At 44.1% G+C, this 25,693-nt stretch overlaps 1 protein-coding gene across 1 annotated transcript in view; it reads right to left on the bottom strand.

The window, feature by feature from the left end:
• Positions 1-3,272: 3,272 nt before the first annotated feature.
• SH2D1A (SH2 domain containing 1A) overlaps positions 3,273-25,693 on the bottom strand; it is a 55,857-nt gene continuing 33,436 nt past the window's right edge. The window contains exons 7-10 of the mRNA XM_009477200.2: positions 19,376-19,669; positions 6,901-6,964; positions 4,412-4,547; positions 3,273-4,051 (exon numbers count right to left, since the gene is read on the bottom strand). Coding sequence (XP_009475475.1) covers positions 4,011-4,051; positions 4,412-4,547; positions 6,901-6,964; positions 19,376-19,512 — 378 coding nt within the window. The 5' untranslated portion in view covers positions 19,513-19,669 and the 3' untranslated portion in view covers positions 3,273-4,010. The remainder of the gene's footprint in view (positions 4,052-4,411; positions 4,548-6,900; positions 6,965-19,375; positions 19,670-25,693) is intronic.

The following is a 25,693-nucleotide window of genomic DNA, read 5'->3' on the forward strand; positions in this document are numbered from 1 at the left end:
GCATATAACTCTGCAGGTTTCACTGCAGCAGAGATCACAGCTAGTTGCTGTGCACAGGTTATTACATTTCATCAGAACAAATGTGAGAGAGAAAAAAAAAATTCTGCTAAACGCCTTTACACTCCCAAGAACTGAGTGGGTGAAGTTGACAGTGGTGGTAGGGGATGAGGAGCGAAGTTGAAGTACCTGCACGTTCTGTAGAGCTGCCTCAAATAGGTGATGCTGAACAACCGTGTGTATCAAAAGTGTGCACAGGAGGAAAAATAGCAAGGCCAGTGCGTGCAGCAGAGAGGAGGAGACAGTGAACCGGAGGGGCAGAAGGAGTGTGTAAGGCTAAAGGAAAGGTTACATGGTGAAAACCAGATCGGAGCCGCTGGGCTGGGCAATAACCCAGCGTGAAGGCTGAGGCTGGAAGAGCTGTGTTGGATGGATAAGGCGGCAGCGAGGCCAAAGGGGTGCTCTAGTAGAAAAGGGAAGAAAACCAGCCTGAGAGATGGTATTGATTTAGTGCTGCAGGAGGTCTGTCACAGCCGTAGCCAGGGAGTAGGGGAGGGCTCAGTGGAGGCAAAACCAGAGCTGTGGCAGGATTAGTCACAGCAAAGGAGCGGCATTGCCTTTGCTGAGGAGAAGGCAGAGCAGGGAGGGCCGGGGCAGGGGACACAGAGTCCCTGCGGTGAGCTGCAGAATCCGCTGCCAGAGCTGGGGTTGCGGCAGCCGAGGAAGGGGGGACGAGGCAGAGCAACCGCAGCAGCGAGGGGCTGCGTCCCACTGTGGCTGCAGCCCCGCCAGGGCGGTGGGAAGGAAGAAGCAGGTGATACAGATATTACCTGGGAAGTCGTGCCTGCAAAATGCGGCTGCTGCTCTCTAAAAGGATCTGTAGCTCTTCACACCTAAGTCAATGCATAAAATCTATATAATTTCCATTCAACTGTTCCCATAACCAAACATCGACTCCTTGTCCCACAGGTACCATGAGCTTCTCTCTCTGTTTCCACCTTGTTTAAGCCTACAGCAATTCCAGACCCTTGGGTACCCAAAAGAAACAACACAAACAAGCCTCTGTCTTAATAATTTACATCAGAAACTGAAACAACATTCTCAGCTTTAAATAAAAATGGCAGCTCCTGGCCTATTTTATGTATTTTTTAGAAGAACAATGCACTTCTGGAGTCAACCACAGTCAAACCAGTTATCCTCAGCTCACTGCACCACGGAGTGCACGAGCGGCTGCTGCTCTTGTGCCACAGGGTTTGTCCATGCAGCACTGACAGCCTCAGCCTTTGCTTGAAGTCAATAGGACATTTCTATAGGAAACAGCCCTTGGGCAAAGTGCTTCCCACTGCATTCATCCCCACTACAGTGCAATCATCTGCCAGGGACCATTTCCAAGCACACCCTTGCCTGCTCCCAGGAGAGGCCGGGTAAACCAGGAGTTTAAACCCAGCACTTTTAGAAAGCAAAAGGGCTCTCCCAGGAAGCCTGGGGACACACAAGCACTCTGCCAGCACCCAGCAGGTCCGTTGGCTTCGGGGAAGGATGGTTTGCAGGAGCACAAAGCCGGAGAGGAAAGGCCAGGGACCAGCCGCCGCAGACGCGCAGCAAGCCGGGAAAGCTTTAAGGCACAGAGGAGCAGGAGAAGGTTGAGTGGGCACGAGTGAGAGCAAAGCTGCAGGTGCCGCAGATGCTGCGCTCCGTGCTGGCGGTGGGCAGTTCAGCGCCTCCATGGCTGGCGTTTGCTGAATTATGTAACAAATAAAAAAACCAGCTTTGAAATATTTTATTAAAGAATAAATCATGCTGGATCTGTCCCTCTATGGCACTGCATTAAGATAAGACCCTTGTCTGAACCAACAAGCATATGTAACAAGGAGGCGCAGGGCAACACACGTACACACGCTGTAAAATAAGACGTGACTAGTCGGGGGGGGACGGGACATTTCACCGCGAATGAAATTTGGCCTTCATTTCGACAGAAACCGAGTAATGAACTGAAATTGTCACAACTTTGCAAGGGTATTGCCCACCAGTCCCTGTTACGATGGGGCTGTTTATTTATTGCATTTATTCCCAGTGCTGGTTTACAAGGAACTTGTTGTGCTTCACAGAAAATGTTTTATTGCTTGCACTCACTCACACACTCTCTCACACACACTCACACACACAGTCACTTATGGGGTGGGAGAAGGTAAACCTTCCAGCCTTATCAGATGCTCTTGGAGCAGCGTAACTTTGCTGAATCCTGCACTTGCAGCCCATTTAGCTCTGTCACTGTTGGCATCCAGCTTGCCTTTAGTGAGGTGCAGACAAGGCAGGATCCAAGATACCAACAATTAAGTAGATTATGGGTGGAGGGTTTTTTTAACATCCTGGTGAAGGAGGCCCCCCCATCCTCCACGCAGACACGAGCATGCGCCGGGGCCCTCGGAGGGAGGCGGCTGCTGCCTCGGGAACCACCGCCAGCCCCAAGCGGCTGCGGTGCCTCTCACCCCGCCACCGAGCCGCGGCTTGGCCGCGTCTGCTGGAGTTTGGTTTGGTTTGCGCTCCTGAGCCTGGTGTTTCTGGAAAAAGCCTCTTTACCTCTTAGGAAACAGTTCCTTCCTTCCAAGCTGTGCAGAAGAAATTGGAAGGACAGGCACGACATATTTAACCAGAGCAACCCAAAGGCGGCTATACAATGTTTAGAGCTGTATTTTTTATAAAGATATGTATTTTTGTAGTCCATTAGCAGTCACTGTTAGTCTTGTGCTTTGGAAGGGAGCGCGGGAGAAGTACCTTTTCTGGATAGTCAGGACCATTTGCGTGGGCTGAAGTGTGACTAACAGTGGCACAAACCAGCCAGAGCAGATGCAGCCCTTTGCAGACCGAGCGCACACAAACAAGGCTGGGCCCCGGCTGGGGTCCCTCCCAAAGCTCACAGGAGCTCACGCAAGTCTGCCCGGCAGAAACCCACAGAGGGAGCCCAGACCATGTCTACCACTGCTTGACTGCAGTGCAGACACAGTACCATCTCCTGAAACAAGAGGGCTGTAGGACATCCAGTCTGTTCAAAAGGGTTTCCTACTGTCTGCCAATTCAGGCAGGACAGTGTCATCACACTTTTGAAACCCTGCCTGTAAAAGGCATGTACTCTGCAGCTCCGGTAGCCAGGTGCTAACCCTGCACGGCTGACCGGTCCTGTAGATTCAAACCTCTGCTCTAGGAGCCCAGCAGCAGCATGGAAACACACGGATAGGTAAAGAAAGAAAAGCAGAGAGACTGTCATGCGAAAATAATTTATTCTTTAAAATTGTATGCAGGGACGGTTTGTTTCAAGTACAGCAAATATCTAAAAGCAAAGAATGATGTTCTCCACTGCACTGGTTGTTCCCTGTTACTTGGGGCATTGCTTAAGCTTTTGATTGTTTGCACAAATTACAAATTTTGTACAGCCGGGCAGTGGTGGCCAGTTCTGATGAGTTACAGGGCAGAGGGCCTGGTGTGATAGGAAGTCAGTCAGTGGGGAAACTCAGGGTGCCCCTTCTGGAACAGCTTTAGGAACTGTGAATGACAGTCACCCAGCCCACCCAAGGCAAGGACGTCTTAAGGAAAGCAATTTTCCTAAGGCTATAAAGGGGGAACTTGCCCAGTTCTGCATAAATGCCAACCAGAACAAAGCAAAGCAGGGTCCAAAGTAATGTAAAATTAGTAAATAATTATTAATTAGGAACTAATCTTGAAGTGAAAAATATTTTGTACTTGAGAGTACAAAGAGAAAAAGAAGACATTACACTAATTACTAGTTGATTTTTTTTTTATCCTCTCTCTTACAAAAAAAAGAAAAAAATTCAAAACATTCCGAAACCTAAAACTTTTAAATTTTGAGCTAGAAATTCTATGAAATACACATTTCTGCAAATGTTACAAGAAAACTCATGGAGTTGTATTAACTATCATATAAATTGTTCTGTTCTAGAGCATGGACTAGAGGAGACGCTGGAAGATACGGTTATGTCACGCTTGGGGAAATGTCTTCATGATGGCTGCAGGTGGAAGTCATGGCCTTCATTTCTCCCTAAGAAAAATGACCACAAAGATATGAAAGGATGAGCACTGCAAGAAAATGGACAGATGAGAAGGTTCATACCTACAAGAGCGAGGGCGCTGGGGAGGGCAGGCAGCCATGGCCAGTATGACACTCAGGAATACATATTCAAAATCCATTTTCTCAGCACAATGACAGGCCCTATCCTTAATGAGCACCTAAGTGCCAGCATTTCAATCACACACTAGCATAGTTAGGGCATATTTTTGGCGACGTCACCCTGCTGGCCTGCATCAGGTCAAAGATGTAAATAAGTCTAAGACCTCCATCCCCGCCGCTGTGGAGGGCTTTGCTCAGCCACAGCCGAGGCTCCCTCTGCCCCATGAGTACCTGGGGAGTATTTGGCGTTCGCGTAGTTGATGACTGGGTGCTGCAGGGGCGTTATGATGCCTTGGTCAGGTTTCTGGAAGGCCGAAATGAGGTTGTGCACTTTCCGAAAGAGCCTCCGGTGGACCCCGGGCGCTGTCTGCAAAGCCAAAGGGTGAGAGGTGAAAGGGGATGCTGGGTGCGAACTTGGGCTCGGGGCGCTGGCACAGAAGCCTTGTCCTCAGAAATGCACACGCCCCCCAGGGAAGGAGCCAGCCCTTCCCTTGGACCCCCTGATGTGCCAACTTAAAATGAGTCCATGAGCCGTACTGCACTTCTTCCCCCAGGGCATCACAGCCTCCCTGCACTGAGCGGTTTCCAGCAGTGTGGTGATATAAGGCTGGAAGAGGGACTATTTCTTAATCACTACAAGAGAGACCCAGAGCCTGTCATGCTTATTAGGCAAATTCCCAAGTGATCTTTTGCTATTTCTGACTCTGATTTATTGCAGCCAGTAATTTAACCTCCAGCCTGGGGTTTATCGATAAGATACTTCCAGCCTGCAAATACCAGTAAGACAATCTAGAGAGCTACCTGGCACTTACTGGGGAGGGGGAGTCCTTACACCACTAAATTCAGGCATGGACACAGCCTCTTTGCAAGCCTTTCTCTGCGGATTCAGTACTGGCTTATGTGTTTGTTGAGTATTCCTGACTCTCTCTTGTACAAGGGCAGCAGCAAACTATTACCTATTTATTAAAAGTGGGAGTTGTTCTGTCTTTCTACGTTAGCATCTTTTCAAACACTGTGAAATGAAACTGTGTCTGCTTTTAATCAAAAATCCAATGTTTCTGTTAAATCCCTCAGTGCATTCTCAGAATAACTGCTCCCCACCAAAGTCGCGAGAGGACAAGCATAGGTCCTACCAGCATAGTCCCACCCGAGGGACGCTGCTCTCACCCAGCAGTTGTCAGCTAAATCCTGCCTCACTGGCACCAGCTGGAGGCTTCACCCTGGCTGGGATTTTACCATCACTGTTTTAATTTCCCTGCCTTGTTCTTGAAAGATGGGTGCAACCTGAGCTTGCTCAGGGACTAATCAGCCACAGGGAAGGAAGCAGAGACAGGAAAGCACCAGCTGCAGCTGGAGCCTGTTTTGGCCTTGAAGGCACATTTCATGGGGATAAGTTGGATTTAGGCTGCTGTTTCTAACAGCTGAGGCCAGTGTGGTCTTAGCAACATTTACTTAAAGGTTTCTGTTTGCTTAAAGGAAGGGTTGGTATCATGGGTCTGTAGCTAGCACCTTTCCCTGCAGAGGAGGTACTGAGAGTCCTGGGCCTTCAGGACACCTACGCTGTGAAACACAGATAAGGTTTGCCTAAAACACAGCGAGGGAAAGCCCAAGACCCATCCATAGGAAGCCAGTGGAGGTCGTGAGGGAGGAGTTGTAGCAGGCCTGTGTAACACCAGGAAAAACTCGCTGCAGACACTGATGTTACCTGGGGCCAAAGCAGGCTGCAGCCGCACTCGGGGAATTCTCTCCCACAAGTAGAGGTCCCTGGGGGTCCTGGCATCCTTCCTGAGACACCAGTGCTCGCCCTGGCACTCCGCGTCCCCCACCCAGCCCCGAAAACCCTCCTGCTTGGGCGGTGCAAATCTGCAGGATGCCTTACAGAACGAATGAGCGAATTCTTCCTGGGTACCATTCCCAAGGGCGACACGGATAATTATTTACTCCGCAGTAATGTGAGTCACTTTTACTCCCCAATCTGCTTCTGAGTAACCCCAGAGATCAGTCTTGTCTTCTAGAGCACTGCAACCACTTCTATTATAATAATGGCCGAGGAATTATGCCTGTCTAGAAATTATTTAATGTTTGTAATCAGTGTTCATTAACGTGCAAACAGAAAGCTAATTATGAATTAATATACAGACTACACTCAAAGAACAAGACCTTCATAAAAGAAATACAAGTTAGCATCTCGATTCCATCAACCCAAACAGTTGTCTGTATTGCAAATGGTGTTATTCTACACTTGAATTACCAGTTTCTCATCAGATGGGTGAAAATATATTTTGTATCAAGTTTTGGCTACCTTATATATGTTTTGCACTAATGATGAATTAATCTGGACAGAAATTAACGTTAAAACACTGTAGATGATTGAAAATAATTTCCTTAAATATTCTGACATTAATGGCACTTGGGATAGAAAGGAACTGATTGTGCTTGTCAAATTATAAAAACACAATATTTTTGCCATTTAAAATGATGCAAAAGAATGCACTATTGCATTATGCAACAGCTGAAATGTAACAGGGAATTAATTTATGAGTTCAAGACTGTCAGAAGTGGCACCAAGACATCTTAGTGATGGGTGCACTCAAGATCGATTACCTTCGATGAAAATCAGACTATGCAGAAACATGAATAATTTGAATATATTTCATTAAATCAATACAAACATCAAACAAGATGTAGAAATTTTCAGAAGAGAAAGGAGAAGTACCTACCTCAGCACTCCAGGACCCAGTTTCTGTCTTGGACACTCTGTAGGTATAAACATAACCCTGATGCCTGTGAAAAAAAAAAAATCAACAGGTATTTATTCCTCATTTCTATGGTCAGGTTTCACAAGAGGTACACTCTGTTATGCGGAAGCCAGTTCATCTGCTAAACTTTCCTTAAAAATAAATTCCCCCATAAAGACTGAGATGCGGGTCAGAAGCAGGGTTCAACCTACTGGGTTCTTTTTGGATGAGAGGGATTGGTCTGACTCAGAGCTAGTTTAGCAATATTCAGTTATTCTAGGTTAAGTAACATCATTGCTTTCATTCCTGCCTCAGCATTTTTTTTTTTTTCAATGACCACCTTTTACTGACACACACCAGACATACTTTCCCTGGAAAAAGAGAAGGTGTATTATTGGCAGATAGCATTACTATACTGAGATTGATTTAAATGCAGCTATTCCCAGAAGCAATAGCATGAGTGTAATTTATTTGGAAAGCTAGACCCACAAAAGCGAGGTAAATTACTCTTTGCCTTGCCCATACATTACTAATAATTCTCAAATACTGATAAAGGAGCCTTATAAGAGCATGGAATCTTCTTTCTTTTTAAGTTTAATTTGAGTCTTTTGAGAATAAGGAGTCACACACTAACACCACAAGACATACTCATGTCCGGAGCCAGGCTTCTTTCTCTACGAACCCAACACAGTGAATGATTTACGTGGTAGATTATTATACCGATATCCAAAAATGTAACTCAGAATCTGAGACAATTGATAGTAGTTCCATGGGTGCAACATTAGTTTAGATGGTATCAGATAAGAAAGATTGTATTTCATACTGCATATCTTTACGTTAATACATAACAGGATTTTAGGGATCATTCCCTATTTCATCATCAATTCTTATTCTTAAGAAAGCAGAAAAATGCTATATATCTTTCCAATTATACATGGTATTATAGTAGTTACTACAAAAATAGCAGAAACCATCAATGACACAGATACCGTATGATTGCAATTACTACGCTCTGTGTCATGGCTCCTGGATAAATTCTTGTTAAAAAGTCATTACAGCAACCTTTGCAAAGCGGTGTCTGGTATAATTTACCCAAGCAGGAAGTTGTTAACAGTTGTCACACTGCTACAACCCCACGAAGTGGGAGCAAAAATGCCTGTCGTGATTTGTGTGCTCTCCCCCCACCACTCGACTCCTACTGTGATTAAATATGGAGGTGGAAGACACAAAGCCGTTCCCCCGCATTGGGGCTGCCTCGGGGACAAACTCCCTGTGCAGCAGCTGAGACACTGCCCTCCTCCTCCTCCTGTAGGAGCATATGCCTGACGCAGCCCCACGATCCCACCACAACTTCAGCCACCATCATGTTAACCAAGGGAGCATTTTCCCCAGAGACACGACTTTCCACCTGGCACCAGATAGACATGAAAAGTGGCTGGCCGTGCTCACTTTATGGAAACCTAAGGAAGAAGACAGCCGCCACTACCCCACTTCTTCCCCCAGCAAGCTCAACTGCTGCAGTCCATCAGGGATTTGGCGGGCCCAGAAAGGGCCTTTGGGAAGAGATGTAAGCAACCTGCTGTGGCGGCGGGAGGCGGGAAGGATGTGGAAGGACAACACTGTTCTCCTCTCCATGCCATGGCACCGCGGTCACTGGTGTTTGAGGGCACAGTTCAAGCCCGGTTGCTTAAAAGCACATCCCTCTCAGCCACTAGATATGTTCATGTTCAGGGAATCCAATGTCTCCCATTTGGGTCCTTAAACAATCTCGTACCATCACATCCTTTCTTAAAACCTCTGAGAGCTGTGCATGTATTGTCAGCTTTTCACAAGTAGCTGATGTTCACATTAATCTTTTCTTCTTAGAAATCACGAGGGGCTTTCCTGCACCTACTACATATGTAGCACACCAGCCAATATATGGTTACTGAAACTAGGATTTTACAGGCCATAGTGTACTGGGAAACACCAGAGAGGTCCTGGCATTTTGTTCCCTCTCTTTGAAGTGGGTATTTGACCATCTTCACAGTGATTTTTTTTCAAGCCTCAAAACTAACAGAATCAGTATGTAAAAATCTAAATCTCACTCTCTTGCCTCCTGTTTTTAATAATACACTGTGCATATTACCCATGCTTGTTCTTGGTTGTCCCAAAGCATTCTGACTGCTTCAAGTCTCTTTAAAATCTGATTTTTTCCACAAATGGCTCAGTTGTCTGGAAAGCTACCATCTGTTGTTTCTTTCATCATTTTCTCTACCCAAGAGATTGCACGATTTGAAGTGGATGAGGGGCTGGGGTGCTGCCCTGACTCTGAAATGTCTGATGGCTTTCAGCACTCTGCCAGAAGGGTTTACTAAGCTGGACAAATTGAAAAATAGAGGTCAGATAAAGTAATATTCAAGGCCAAAGCAGGGTGAGGTATAAGATAGGCACCTATCCTGTATTTTTCAAAAAATTCCACTGTCAAATATTTCAACCGAGCCCAGAGAAAGCACAAAGGATAGCTCAGATTAAAAATATATATATATAACGAGATATACAGAAAAAGGAAGAAGAATTTGGGAACATGGATGCTTTGAGCACAACATGAAGAATGGCAGGAGTGTGACATTGGTACCCCAGCCTTGCAAGGGACAAGTGAGAGCTCTCCACTCACCTGGCAAATGTACATTTTTTTTTCCCAGAGGAGGAAAGACTGAAAGACCTGACGGGGTTCGATGCACTTAAGCTGAAAAACACAACATCATCATCTGTTGTTGGCTCTGAAGCCATCAGTAAACACAGCCACCATGTAGATGGGAGATGGCCCAGGACCACCACACCCCCTTCTTCAAAGGAAATGCACAAAGGAAAGTGGACGCATTTCCTCAAGAAGGTGAACAGCTAGATCTTCCCATCTAACTACTTTCCATTGGGATCTTTGTTTCCACAAGATGAATTACAGCTCTTCTGATAAGTACTCTCCTAACGAATATGATCTTATCAAAACTTCCTGTTAAGCAGGAGGAACTTACTTCATTACCACTTCAAAGTGCTTTTTACCTTCCATGTGCGAGTGACATGATTTTGATGAGCCAAGTTCTCTTTACAGCTAAACGGGCACAGCCTCCCGTGAGAAAGGTTTTTATGATTTAAACTACCCAACCTTTACTGAGATCAGTGGGGACTGAAGGAAAATCAAGATGTTTTTCTTAAAACGAAAATTAAATACGAAAATTAAATACAAAAATTAAAATTGAGATTGTACAGAACATTACTTTCCAAAGAGCAAAACATGTAACAGTGGGCAAAAACAGGTGGAAAAGTGCATTTACTGCAGCTTAGGTCTCAGGAGACGAGAAATTCCCCAGCCACCATGAGGGGACAACTCAGTTTCCCACATTTTACTCAATTCATGGCAGAAAAAAGCTCCTAGTGTGACACAATGTTCCTATATGTGGTGTGGCCACGTAGCTAAAGCCAAAACCCAAACACTATGTGGCCTGGGCCCAGTGCTAGTCACTTGGGGCCTCTCACACAGCTTATGCTTTGAAGCCATTACCTGATGAGATGCAGGCCAAGCCCACCTCTCAGTGACCTGAACTCCTCTCTCTGCTGGACAAAAATCAACAGGAGATGGACACATGTCACTGAGAGAAGGACTTCAGAGAGCACTCCTACTGTGACATGGGTGTACCAGCATATCTTGGAGGAGGACCAGCTCTTGACACCCAGGGAAAGACCTAACAAAGGGCTCCCCCATCCCTTCATCTGGCCGAAGTACGGCCACAAGCCTCACTCACAATTGCAAAGCTCCTTTCATGCCAGTGAAGCTCAAGGGACGGGAACAATCGTGAATTAACAGCTTGTTGAACGAGGCCCTATAAATGTTTGATCAAAGGCAAAAAATGCCAAAATGCTGATGAGGGGAAGCAGAAAACAGCCATTGCTGTAAGGACAATATTGGATAGCGCTTACGAAAGAGTGGTTTGGTCACCACTGATGATATTTTTATGTCATCTCACATATTTTTTCGTCTCCATAACAAAGGATGTGTTATACCAGCTGGGAACTTCACAATCACTGCCTCTGTTGCAATACCATCACTGAGAAAACTTTGTCAAAAGAAAAATCTAGAAAAAGTTGCTGTTACAGGAAAGAGTCCACTTTATATTATAGGCTTTTTTCTCTATAGCTAGATAATTCCTCCCAAAGAGCTACAAAGGCATCATTCACAGATGACATACTGAGACAACATCTGTCTACCTGTCCTCTCCACTCCTCCTTTTCAACTGTGGTCAGACTTGTTAAAGCCGCGTTTACTTTAACAGGTGAATAATTACAATCTTCTGCACCATTGAAATAGCCAGAGGATATTAGCCGCATGCTGCAGATTAAAATTAACTGTGACATTTCAGCTGCATGGTATATTTTAAAATCTTTTCCAAATGTTTTGTATCTCAGTTGGGAAATTTTATTAAACTAATTTGTATTCATTTCTGGGTCCAAAATGGAACAAATATAAAGGGAGAAAGACAGAGAGACAGGGGAAAGCCATGTCAGCAATAAATGACATCAATTTCTTCCTCTTAACATAGCTTTCTCTTCTGATGTCTGCACTATATCAATCAGCTCTTCATACTTGGTATATTTGCATCCTGACCTTACCTTGGAATTTCACTTTACATTATTGCTTAAGAACCAGACAGTGGTGTGGCCTACAGACAGCGGTCCTGAGCATTATATACTGCCCATACTCAGTTTCTTATAACTTTGCCACATTGCAGCCTTTCGGACTGAAATTTTGTTTCTGAGGTGTTTGCCTCAACATTATTTAGGGATGGAGAATGCCAGAAAAGGGGACGTGTTAGGCAAAACAATGCTTTTCCCACATTAAAAAAAAAAAAATAATCTTCCAATTGTTGGGGGTTTTGTCCAGGTTTTAGGGTAAGATGTAAAATTTATATGAAGGAAGGTATAGCTCTTGCAGCCTCCAAGAGAAAGCGGTGGTGGCTGTCTAGGCTGCAAGACAGATGCTCTCTAAAGGTTGTTAGCAGTTGTAGCTGCGCTGTGCCTGGGCTGGCTGTACCATGGGCACTCAGCTAGGCAGTGTCCACCATCTCAGGCTACGAGCGATGTATTTATGTTGCCTGGCCTGGATTAGCAGGGGGAAAAAACCAGAAGGTAATTTAGATATGGGGCATCTTGGAAAGGAAGATTGGGACTGGGTGGGGTGGATGTGGAAGGAAAGAATAGGGGACCCATGTCTGTGTAAGCTGGGCAAGGAAACAGCAATGAAAATTGAACCCCTGGGAGAGAGTAAGACTAAATGAGTAAGGAAGGGGATATACAGAGGTGAAGCATGAGGGGGCTTGAACTGGGAGCAGCACAAAATGCTGGAGGAGTGGAAAAGCCCGGAACAGAAGATGGGTGGTTTGGAAGCAGAAGATGTAAGAAACAAGGAAACAGCCCTCAGCAATGCAAGCAAAGTCAGCAGGCTGTACAGAATAACGCTGGGTAGTCTCAAAATCCATTCCCATGCCCCTCACATTGGGGAACCCAAAGCTAAAGGGTACTGCAGACCTGAGCCTCCTTGTGTCACAATTTCTCTTGTGTGAAACGGAGTTAACAAACTGTTCATCTCACAAACTGAGCTAATGCTTAGAAATCACTTAATACTATGGAGATGAGTACTACTAATGCTATGGAGATGAGTACTACAGGAGAGCTCATGGGGGATTCAGTACTTTGGGAGCAGGGGGTCAATGGCACACAGCAGATAACACAATGATGAGCATGACAGGTCAGGCTGCAGCCGCTTCTGCCTTATCCGGAGGTGTTTGATGCAGGTTGCAGATCAGCTCCTGAATGCCCCGTCAGAGGGACTAACCTCAGGCAGCATCCCAGTGGGCAACCCTGGACCAGGAACGTGGGCGATGGCATGGGCACCACAGTGGTCCAGAGGTGGGAGATGGCTACCACAGAGCCAAAACTCATGAGGTCAGGGGAATCCACAGCAGTGCCTGGGAGCCTGCACATCCCACATGTGTGCTCATCAAGGTCTCCACTGCCCAGGGTACCCCTGAGCTGCATGGCCTCCCCCGTGCGACAGAAGTGACAGCTGCCAAAGTGATGAAAGAGTCAATCCAGTTGTCCACTTAAACTTCTTTCTTTTTCTTTCTTTTTCCTTTTTAATTGTTATATTTCTGCTTGGTTTATTCATCATGGAAAGGACAAAAAGTCTTGTTATTTAATGTAGGAGAAAATCCTATTTAAGCTTACAGCTCCTCGCTCTGTCCTGGAATTTGCATTTTCTGGTTGACAAGCAGTTCCTGCCTTATTTAGGTCTCAGACACACAATCAAGGTACAGCAACTTAGCAATTACCACCCATCAGCTAAGCCAAGCTGAAAAAATAGCATTCACATTGAGATGATGTGCAAGATACAAGCTCGATGTCAGCAAGAGTGAATAAAATAGTTTAAAACAGTGTTTACAATGTCTGAAAAGCCCAACAGAGTTACTGTAGCTTAACTCACAGCAGCACTCTATACACACCCACTTGAGTTTACACTTCAGTCACTGATTCCCCTACCAACACTTCTTGTGGCAAAAATTTACCCATGGTACTGAATCAGTAACTAGTATTAGCTTGCCGTAATGCTGTAGCAGTACAAACCAAATGCATTATCTTGATTTTCTCTTCTGAAATTAACAGAAGCTTGAAAGAGCGAGTCAAATCTTCTGAAATGTCTCTGAATTTATGCACAGATTTCTGTGGAAGATTGTCAGCATCTTCACCACTTGAACACTCGTAACCATCAGTAGAAATGCCACTGATTTACCTAAAGAGCAAGCGTGTAGCCTTTCTGAGCGGGGTTTATGTTGGTCTGGTACAAGGTGATGCCAGCCAAAAGCAATGCCTCAAAGAGGAATTTCTTCAAATTTGGAAATAAAATGAGAATTTATTCAAATTTGAGATGCTAAATAGAAGGAAATTACTATATGGTGGGCCAGTAACTAAGCTTCATGAATTACTATGTCCTCCAGAGTAGTACCTCACACAGGCAAAAACTCATGCAATAAGGTTATCTGGTGAAATGTCTTTCATCACTTTAGGCAAAACTCACAAGAACTGCCATAGATAAGATGTTGTCAATAGCCCTGTAAATGTTACTCTTTCGTATTTCTATGAAACATTTCTCGGTTTGTTGGGGAGTAATTCAGCGTAGCTCATTTTCAGATTTCCTGTTTCTCTCAGAGCAAGGTAGGCATGGTCTGACCATAAAATCCTTGAACCTGAAATCACTGCTTCAACTAAATCCTCCAAACTCAAGCCTACAAAACCAGGGTAGAGCTAATCTACGTTCTGTTATCTCACGATTGTACCCATTCTGTCATTTACAGATTTGTTAGCGTAGCAGTTACCCACCGTTCAGGCTGCCTACCTTTCTAAAATCTTTCCAAGAAAAGCCATTGGGATATCTGAAGGCCATTAGCCAAGTTATTCTCAGCAAAGACGAAGCTCACTCTGATTAGCAGGGAGCTGAAATGCTCACCTCAGTAGAATTTACCGTTGTGCTGTAGACTTTTTTCAAAGCTGAAAATAGTGTGTTATATTTGCAACAGCAACCTTGAAGTGAGGAGTTCCTCCTCAGAGAGAAGCTTTTGTTCCAAATTACATTTTAAATGATGATGATTATTATGTGCAGTGTTATAATAAATGCAATTATTCTGCCATTTCTATCAAAAATATTACATGGGAAACAAAAGAAATGCTAAGCTGAAGCTTGCTCGTGATCCTGTATTACACCTTCACGCTGTACAGCTGATACATCTGCCGCATCAGAAAGTTTCGGCACGTTGCCTGAACTTGTGCACTGTGATTATGGTGACAGAAAAAATAGCACACGTAAAATCTGATAGGACTGCAGCCTATCCCTGTTGCCATTACTGGCTCTAAACAGCTCTCTATTCCAGCTTTTGATTATTCTCCACAAATTGAATGCAGCACAGTACATGAATGGCTGGTTTCAAACAAATAATCTGAACATACAGTTTGACAAGTATGTCATGTTTAGCTTACTTAAAGGTCTGAAACAACTACTAACATTCCAAGTATTTTCGAGTATATGAATTTTAAGACCCAAACTACAAATGCTTTATCTTTGCCAATTCAGGCACGAGCTGCTTGTTTCTGCATGTGTGCTCATATATCTGTAAAGGAAAGTAGTGCTTTTGGCACTCTCAGGCATTTTATTTATGCGTTTTTCAGGCACAGTTTAAGAGGCTGCTTCTCAAACTAGCCACCGTTATTGTGTCCTGTGTCCCCCATTGACTTCATTAGGAGCGGTGTGCACAGAGGATTTCTGAGGGTGCTAAAAATGTCAAATGGGGTATTGAGCAAAGAGGAAACCAGACCAGTAAAGAAAGCTCCCTGGAACAATCAGGTTTTGATACTAAAACCTTGGCGCACTGCATGTAGTGTCTAACATGTTTACAGGTAAAACGTGTACATTTTTTAATCAGGACCAGCAAAAATCTTCTTGCTTTTCAATGCAACCCTAAAAAATTTCCAGGAAAAGATTGTGCTCCTCAGATGACACGTTCAAACATGACAAACAACATCCTTAAAGTATATATTCTCAATTTAATAATGGCATTCATACGATGAAGATCTTGGGATCACATGGTATTAAAAAACTTTGCTAAAATCTGCAGGCAGCACCTCTGTTTGCAAGACAGGGGGACACTGTTGCAAATCAAAACCTTTCTACTCTTTCATGCACAGTTTAATTGTGTTCTTAAAATATTCATGAAAGTGGGTTCTTCATGCTTTGCCACGGCCACACCAAAAAACATTCTCTCTTTGAAGGCTTGCAGGCATGCCATGTGCACACCGTGACTTCGGACAGCAGAAAGCAGCATTCAAGGAAGATAAAGCAATACTTCAGGAGAAACAAAGAAGAAAGCAAGCAGAGTTGTCGAGCCAAACGCTCCAACAACAGGGGCCTGCCTGCTGCAGTTATCCATCTCTGTAGGTCAAGTTTTATGCTACTACCTGTCTCTTTTATGCTTGCCCTGCAAAATCAGTGTCAGTCGCAAGGGATTCATGAAGTCTTTGACTCTTCTCCTTTTGAAAGGTCAGGGCTCCACTTTTTAATTGGAAAAGCAAAAGGCGAATGAGCCTGACCGTGAACACTGCTGCCTTAGGAGGCTCAAAGAGTGGCCAAATATGTTAGGGCTTTTTGGGGGTGCCTGAGGGGGACGACGTGGCATTACAAACTTACATGGTTTCTTGGAAAAAGGAGGCATTGTCTGAGCCTAAGCAGGACTTACCAATTACTGTACCTGGAGCTGAAAGTGCAGAGCGGCCACCTACGTGAATTCAAGCCGATGACAGTATCATCACCCACATATTTGCTTAATGGTTTTTTTGATAAATGTTTATTTTCTCTTCATCAGAACTGTGCCTTTTAATTTTGACAACTCCCTTCTTCCCCCATGGTAAAAAAAAAGAACCCTACGAAGGCTTGGATCTGGGGAGCTGGGGGGGTTTAGGTTTGTTTTGTTTTACTTCTCTAGGGAAGGGTAGCGAGAAGAGAGAGAAGACAGACTGAACATGTTTTGATTTTGGAAAACTGGACTATTTTTCTCTTTTTCTTTTCTAAGAGCAATAGAAACATCGCTGGCAGTATGAAACAGTTTGACTTCTGTTAGAAATTGTCATTAGAAACATAAAATTTTTTGTTCAGCTCTGACACTTATTGCAATATATCTAATGGCTGAGTTGCTTTGTTTCTCATGTTTCAAAGATCACTTCAGTACTTCCAGTAAATACATATTTTTGCCTAATCTTGATATATCTAGGTATTCCTAGAGTGGTCTTCAGCACGGATTCTGAATCGAAATGTAAATTTCTTAATAACTTTGTTCTTCCTAATAATTTCCGTTATTTATTTAGAAGGAAGTATAAAAAAGCAGAGAAGTACTTACTCTTTCTTTCATTTTCTTAAACAGTGAATACAGCAACCGCATGTTTCCCTCAGATTTTACCAAAGCTCTCATGCACATACGTGCTTGCCACCTGTTTCACCTCTCTGCATGATGTTCAGACTGGAATTTGGGAGGTTGGGTCCATTGAGTTATCTCGCCAAAGCCAGGCTTAGCATCCTCCATTGAGTACATACCTACATCTCTCATGCCTTCCCTACTTGCTCCTCCAATCTCTCCACTAAAGTGCTCTGCTTAGGTAAACTTTTGCCTGTCAAAGCACTTTGCTAGTTTATGGCTCACATTTTCTTTAAACTGTCATTGCTATCTTCGGTGTGAGACCATTTCCTGGTATCTTTACGATAACTGTATCCAAAGTTATTGTGTGATATGTTGTTTACTGTATCTGCTATTTCTTACATAATGCTCTGAATTGAAAGATTAAGAAGTATTGGAACCAAGGCTTAGCTCTAGCATTTTTCAGCCACCTTTCTGTCTATATCAGATCATACTCATCATAACATTTTTCATTTAATTTTTTATCTGGATTTATCCAAGATGCTATTGAAAATTTCCCTTATAAAAAATTTATTGAGGATCTATATTCTATAAGAAGCCTGCATAACATTCATCAGTAATATTTTTTGCTTTTACCCCTTTGCTTATCATACATATGTTTGAATGCAACATAACATGAAGACATGAGTGGCCCATAATTTCCAGAAACAATTAGCTCTGTTTCTTACTGAAGTCTCTTTTCTTTTCCTCCAAATATTGCAGAGCTTCATAGTTAGCAATCCTTTCTGTTCTTCCTATTTTCATTTTATATATTTTATTTCATTCATGAAATTTCTTCCGAAGGACATAAATTACCACTAATATAGCAAAAAATCCCAACTGATTGTGTGCAGATGAAAGACATTGTTACATACCTACACCCTGATTTAGACTAATGGTGAACTAATTTTAGGATTCTCTATTTTATTCAGCATTGTAACATTCTGCCTGACCCTTTCTCTAATGCCTTAGTGTTTCACCCGCACTGAATGACTTCTGAGTGTTAAGGAGATATATCACCATTTCCTCTGATGGTTATTTAAAAGAGATGCTGCTTTTATTGCCTATTCCAATCACAGGAATCATAGCACTCCTTACCTCTTGCTATGTCTATTCCATTTTCATTTAACTCAAGATGCTTCTTATTTCCCAGTTTTCAGCTAGCTGTTAAGGTATCTGTTAGCAGTAGCGCCTATCTTGGTTCACCTTCTGATTTCATTAAAGAAGAAAAAAATACATCTTCTGCCACAAAGATCTTCCCTGAAAAGAAGGTTGCGTATTTCTGGATTGCCTGTAACCTTCTTGCATGCCTCCATTTACTGGTCTACAACAGGGGAATAATAATGCCCACCCAGGGCTTAAATAGATATTATTGAAAAGGTATTCAAGACATATGGGCAAAACCTGACTCAGGGCTCTTCTTCCTCTTCTGTTTTTTTGCCAGGTACCTAAGTGCCCTCTGTTAGATAATTTCTTGCTGGCCCTAAAACGTTTTTTTCTTGTATTCCTTCTCCTACTGAAGTAAGGCGCAAGTGTGTGTTTAGCCTTGGTAGACACTTCTTTGTTCTTCCGATGCAATGTGCTTCACTGTACAGCGTTATCTCTCAGGACTTCCGAGACTTCTGCTTTTGCCAAAAGTAGGGTAATTAAATTGTCTCATTAAAACGAGGTCCTATGACTATAAAGTCCCCCAGCTCTCTCAGGGAAACCTCTCTACCCTCTCTCTGACAGACCACCCCATCAGATCTTTTCCCTTTCACCCTGCTTGATGAAACATTACCACTTAGTTTGTTACCGATCAGTATTTCATGTACTTTACCGGTAGTTTACTCCAAGCCCAATGGCTCAAGGGACATACAGCCTGACTGAGAGCGTCTCGAAGCAAAAGCATGTTCTGGATGACAGCAATCCACGCTACCCTTCCTGATGACAGGGGACACTGAGGATGTTGCTAAGCACACCCATGAGTGCATGAAGCGGAAGACAGTGGGCAGAAAGCAAGAGGATTATCCAGCACAAAGAGGCAGTGCACGCCATCCCAAGGCAAGTTGCCTGGCTCTTCTCCATGGCACCTCGCTCGTCCTTCCTACGTGCTCCAGGCCTGCTTTCTCTTTTTGTTTTATGCCCGTAGGAAGTGTGGGCTCTGCAAGGCAAACCCTGCTCCTCTTCACTCTGCAAAGGACCCCACACCAACCCCTCTGCCTTAAGTCAAAGTGAAGGAGCTGAAAGTCTCACACATGTCTGCAAACGGTAATTAGGACATATTTTGTCACTGTTATGCGGGAACACCCCATACTGTGGATGCGAAGGTTGGAAGTCAACTACCACCCAACCAGCCCTTCCCGGCACCCTGCTCCCAGCCCCACTGCCTTCAGCTGCCCCGCACCCCAGAGAGGCAATGCGAGCTGCGCGGCGCCGGCTGCACTCACAGTACACAGAGGCAGTAGACTCCCGGGATGCTCTCGCTGTCCCGCAGCAGGTAGCTGCCATCAGTACCCGCTGCCAGCAGCAGCTTCTCCCCAGCCTCACGGGTGATGCCCCCATGGTAGATGGGCAGCGCGTCCATGCTGGCGCCGTCTCTCACTGCAGGCAGCTCTCCCTGTGCACGGCGGTGCCTCCGACCACTCCTCAGCCGTGTGCTCCCTTCAGCATCTCTGTCTCGGTGGCAGATGTAAACAGGATGTGTTCACACCTCTGAAGCCTCCGCACAGGGTGAGACAGCACTGAGGGAAGAGTGAGGAACGAGCACAGCTTTTTTGTGGGTTTTTTTTCCTTTGCCCCTTTTTGTTTTCCTTTTTTCAGGCTGTAACATCCTCATGGCGTCGCAGCTCATGCACAGAGGTGTCATTTCACAGCCCACTGTCACCCATGCGGCTCCCCACTTGGCAGGGACATGACATGTTGAGGTGCACGATGGCCATGGGGCCGATGGCCACCCTGGGTCGGGGCAGGGAGGCCAGAACTGTGGCGCCATTGTCAGTGGCTGCTGCCAGGCGTTTGTCTCCTCTGGCGTTAACCCAAGGGGAGACAAAGAAGGGCGAAGCAGGACCCCAAAGGCCCTCTGCAAAGCAGGGATTATTCTTGAACCTCTTATTTTTAAAATCCCCAGGGGTGAGAAAGCAGAGAAAGAAAGCTGGCCTCATTGTGCCCACCCCGCCAGGCCACTCACCTCAGGCCGTGGGTGCTGAGCACAGCCCCTGCTCCACAGGGGCTGGTCTAGCACCACAGACACCGGCCCGCAGCTGATTTACCTCACGAGTGGTTATTCTGATAGGCTTTGGTTGTGTTTAATCATAGTTAATGTCAGGAGTGCTCATTATTTCTGCTTGGAGGCAGGCAACAGCCTCAGCACAGGCAAGGAGGCCCCTCACATCCTTCGTGACGCCATCGGTGCCGCTGCCGCCTTCGTGCAGTGCGCGAGCAGGCAGCCAAAATCCAGAGACATGTCTGAAAAAGCCATTTCTCTCACCTGCTGTGGCCACAGGCATTTCCTCAGTACGCTTGTCACTTGAAAGCTCCCATGTGCTTGCAAATGGGCCTGTTTGCAAACAAGCTGAAAATGTGCTTTTATACCCCCATCGATATTTCCACCCATGGAAAAACCAAGCATGTTTCCTGGCGCCGAGCGGCACAGCACGGCAGTGCCAAGGCGGCACTGCCCCTGCAGCCATGGCCACCGGGCCGGCCCCTTTGGGCTGCAGCGAGCGCAGGGCTGGATTCGTCCCTGGCACGAGGCCGCTGCACTCCCCTGATGAGCTACGTTCTCACACCTGGGTGTCTGAGTAATAACTCACTAAAATATAGCGATAAGTCCAGGTGGTGCATATGATTGATTCGTTTGAAATTGAGTTTGCTAGCACGACAGGGCAGAATGAAATCATCTCACCCAGGTGTTCATAGAACGTGATGTCCCGGTTGAAGTTAAGGATGGGTGAAAAAATAGCTCTCTAGATACACACATTTCAGGAAGAAAAATTAAATTAAAAAACACTGAAAATAAGGGCTGCTCTTTTAAAGTTTCAATCAATCAAAATGTTTTCTCTTGATTGTTTCACAGCACGTGTCTTTCAGTTCTGACCTTTAATATAGTTTTTTCCCTGAAAATGGTTTTTTTCGAACGAGCTTTAGCTTTTCCTTTTGAGGGATGGGCATTTCTGACCAGTGAGTCACAGGATAGCTCACACACCAGGCACTGCACCAAAGTCACCGACAGCAAAGCTGCAGCTTTCGGAGGCACCGTGAGCCTCTTGCCCCACAGGGAGACCCCGGCGAGCAGCTGCCTCCCTGCCCGGCACCTGAGGGGCCGAGAAAGCTGCAGAAAACCTCAGCTGAAGAGGGACTGAAAACTTCCACCACCGTGTTTGTGGCTTTTCTATCTTGTCACGCAGGTGTTCATTACCCTGTTTATGCGAACCTGGGGACTTAGCTATCCTGCTCGGTTTTTTAAACCAGTTGTTAAAGTATTTGCACAAAAAGGCAGAGCTGCTGCCTGCTGCAAATGTGATTAATGTGGATGGCGACAATGTAAGCAAAGTACTGTTCCCTTATAAAGCTGCTGCCTATTGCTTCTCCTTTTCCAAACTACTTGTACTCTTGGGGATTTCATCTAACTTTCCCATTTCTTAAACTTTTCTCAATATTAATAGTTGATTTCAGAAAAAGGATGTGTGTAGTTAGCTGGAGAGGAAAAACAACCAGAGTCATCCACTTCTGCGGATCTCATTGCCACACTCATCAGGTTTCAACTAAAGCATAGGTAGAAAATCATAAACTTTTTACTATGAGATGCTCTCTTAATAAAGGAGTCGCCACATTACCAGGCCAGCCTGCATACTCCCAGCACTTTGATGAAGCAGTATCTATTGCTGTAAAAGAGCTGTAAACACCTAATTTTGCTCTCGTGGGTAAGGAACCCATAAAACTCCAGCTACTGAACCCTGAAGCCCGGGCTTCCATACAAATCCCTTTATGGCCACATTGACTAGGGGACATGCAGCTTTTAAGAAGTAATGGAAATGCTGGGTTTTGGAACAAGGGACACTGCGCAAGCACTGAGGCACCAAGCAGGATAAACCAAACCAAAGGACATAGGTCCTTCCTGGGCTGAGAAGAGAGAAACCATGACACTGCTAGCACAGCTCTGCACCACACCACCGAGGCTGGAGAAATCCTCCCTTCTCCCAAACAAGCCATCTTTACTGCAGCTCTGCACTGTTGGCACCCAGTCAGACGCACACCGACTGCTCCATTTTTTATCCATTTAATCTTATGCATCTAAACTGTTGTTTGCCATCCTATTTCGTACTGCCGCATATGTGCAGTGGGGCTGAGAAGACAAACTACAAAACAGAGCAGCAGGTTTGGGAGAGTAGGAGAAACGACAGAGAACCAGACCTCAAAGGGGTGCTGCTCCTGTTTGGACTTAGTCCCCATTGCCTTCCACTGGAAACGATGATTTCTTTACGCACCCCGAGCCTTGCCCTGTAGGATGCCGGACACTTCTCTTGTTTTGTTTGGAGAGTATTCAGCGTATTCTGGACACCACAGTTTCGTGCCTTCCCTAAATCAATCCAGCTAGCAGTCCCTGCAGTATACTATAAAAAATTTATCTAAAAAATACATGAAGGAAAGGAAGCACTTAAAAGTGCTCTGAAATACTTGGTCATGAAAAACAGGCTTAGAAAGACAGGCCTGCATAGACCTCTTGGGTCATCAAGTCTACTTCCCTGCTATCTTAGCCAAACACATCATATAATCCCTTTCAGAAACTCATTATACTCCATCTTAAAAGTAGCTCGGGGTTTTTTGTTGTTGCTGTTTCCACAGTTCTCACTGGAAAGCAATTGCAGAACATTGCTATTCTGTTGTTTGGAAACCTGCTTCCAATTTCCATCCTAAATTTATTCATGACCAATTTATACTCATTTGTTCTTGTGCCAATGTTGTCCTTTAGTTTAAATAGATGTTTTCTCTTCCTGGAGCTTATGCCCATGCGGTATTTATAGTGGCCTCCCTCCGCCTTCATTTTGCCAAACTCCTCTGACGCTGAAGGCTCTCCCTTCCCATGGTCACTCTAATCGCCCGTTTCAGTATCTTCCCGAAAGTGAAGGGAATCATTTGTGAATAGCATGCACTATCCTGGCTGATTTCTAGCATGTGCCTCATACACCATTACCGGCGTTTCATTACCCTGGTGAAAATACCTTGCTTTGTATGTTCTGTGTCTTTCCCCTCCTTATTCTTTTCTCACCTATGAGCATGCAGGTATAGTAGAAACCTGGTTAACAAGACCCAGATGCATGAACTTGCACTCAAATCCTTCTGAATTTAATCCAATTTATCCTATCCTGGTCCTCAAGGTCACTCAGTTCTTCCTAAATGAGAGTTTTATTTGTCTGCAGTGACAGTACCTCCTTCCCTTATGCCATTGGTAAATTCCATTAGCACACGTTTATTTTTTATGGGATCATCATTAATAAAAAATTTTAAATAATATCAGGCCCAAGACTGATGCTTGGGAAGCTCTACTACCTTCTCTCAGTACTGATCTTCTCCTACTGCTCACTTTCTTATTCACTTTTCAATTTCTGTACTAATCTCCCATTTTAGCTAATATTTTCCCACATGGCACTGTACCAAATGCTGTACTTAAGTTTAAATAATTAGCTCTAAGCACTTCCTTTGTCTAGAAAAATCAATTATGATGATATTTCAGGCACCGGAACTTGTAGAAGTACCTGAGAAGTGGAGGTAGGGGAGACAAAATGAAATTACCTTAAGTTTTTTTAACACCTGCAAAGATTTGGGCTGATTTTCATTTTCAAATGAACTGCTTCATTCATCCCTAGCGATGACATTTTCATACGTTGTTGAATTTTATAACAATTCTGAATATTATAACACTAACGCAGGAGCATCATTAAAATTCTTGGATATTGTTATTTGACTGAAAATAAGAATGACCTTCAGGACCTTTATGAAATTAATGCTACTGCAGAACTGTTGTAGGAAGGCCTTGTATAAAGGGCTATAAAGCAAGCTAAAAAGTAAAATACCTGTATTGGTAGTTTCGCTGATACAGCAGTAGTATCGTAAATGCCATCCCTGTAGAAGTACTGAAAAAGCAGCTTCAAAATCAGCAGCTATTGCAACGTTTTTGAAAAATATTTAACTGGCAAAATGCCACATTAAAACACAGCTAACTTTAAATATGATTTTCATTATTTCATGTCACTTTCATTTTTAGTGTAATCTGACAAAATATTCAGAACAACTGTATAGAATAGTAGCTGCAGACAAAGACTTGCTATTCACATAGGAAAGTAATGCTGAGATTCAGTAAAATGTTGTTTTTTCTACAGAGTACCTGCAGAGTCACCATGATCATGTTTCCTTTTCGAGCTGAAATGAAAGAGGTTGGAAAAAGCAGGCTACAATTAGCAAATGTGTAATTAGCTGTAAGGTTCTGAGCACAGATACAGAAAGAGAATCCAAAGAAATTTTGGCTTAAAGTTCACAGATTAGCATATATTTCTGTAGCCTCCGTGTTAGTCATGATATTCTATGTTGCTTGAGGAAAAAAAAAAAGAAAAAAATGGAAGATTGTTATAATAAACAAAGTTTGGATGCAGGTGCACATTCCAGCGTTATACTCCAGGATACATACATCGTTCAGATCTCATTTGCTTTGAGAAAGGCCAACTTGTAAGACTGGGCTGTCACAGAACTGCTCAAATGTTTGGGTATCTTTGAGGGCGGTTGCAGATCCAGGCTTTTGCCGCCTTCAAATTAAACATATAGCCCAGGGAAAATCTCCTTACCTCAGCATATTAAGTCTTCAAGTGGCACATTAGCTACTGTGAGGATTTCTGTAGAGTGCTCAGAACTTGAAAAAATAAACTTTCTCATCACCTGGAAATTGGGTGTTCGGTGCCATCAATCGGAGTTGATTCTGGGGGAGGACTAAGCATACGAAATGTTATGGACCTTTATGAATGAAACTCTTTATACTCATCAACATTTGTCTTCTGAGCACAGGTAAATACACACATCCCATAAATGACGACATTTCACTGAACTTTAACAATATTATTTCCTCTGTGTGGTCTCACTGCTTACCTGTGCAGTTGTTTTGAATGCTTTGTGAGTGAGATAACACTAAAATTGAAAGCTACATAATATGGTGAAATTCATATTAAAAGTTATCTGCGTTTTAATGCGGTTTCTTTTACCGGTTAATATTTCATACTTCTTTCTCCAGAAGCATTGCAACAGCTGGCAATTTTGCAGGTGCATGTGCATTACCAAGCAGAGATGCCATTTGTGATAATGTCAGCATAAGCAAAACTACTCATAGAAGCTTGCACCTTTTTATTTTCTGCTATTACTCTTTCAACTCCTTCCCGTAAAATTTGGCAGTGCACAGGTAGTCATAAGCATTAGACACCCAGCTGCTTTGGGGACCAGGACCTCCACGTCTTTATGATTTAACTGAATCAACTTCCAAGTCAACAGGGCTAAATCTGTAATGACACTCTCAGGGTGGAGTAAATGTCCACGCTGGAGCTCTTCCTGGGTACATTCCTGTGCAAGCATGCCTGGCATTGAATATAAGCTTTAGAAACCAGATTTCCACACAACACACACACAGTAGTTAAAATTGATTTGCTGACATCCCATCCGAGTTCCTAACAGATATTTATCTGAATTACAACAGCACCATGCAATTAGGCATAAATAAGGGCCTT

Source organism: Nipponia nippon, unplaced genomic scaffold (assembly GCF_047370975.1).
Source record: "Nipponia nippon isolate SJK-2023a ecotype South Korea unplaced genomic scaffold, ASM4737097v1 scaffold_12, whole genome shotgun sequence".
Taxonomy (NCBI): domain Eukaryota; kingdom Metazoa; phylum Chordata; class Aves; order Pelecaniformes; family Threskiornithidae; genus Nipponia; species Nipponia nippon.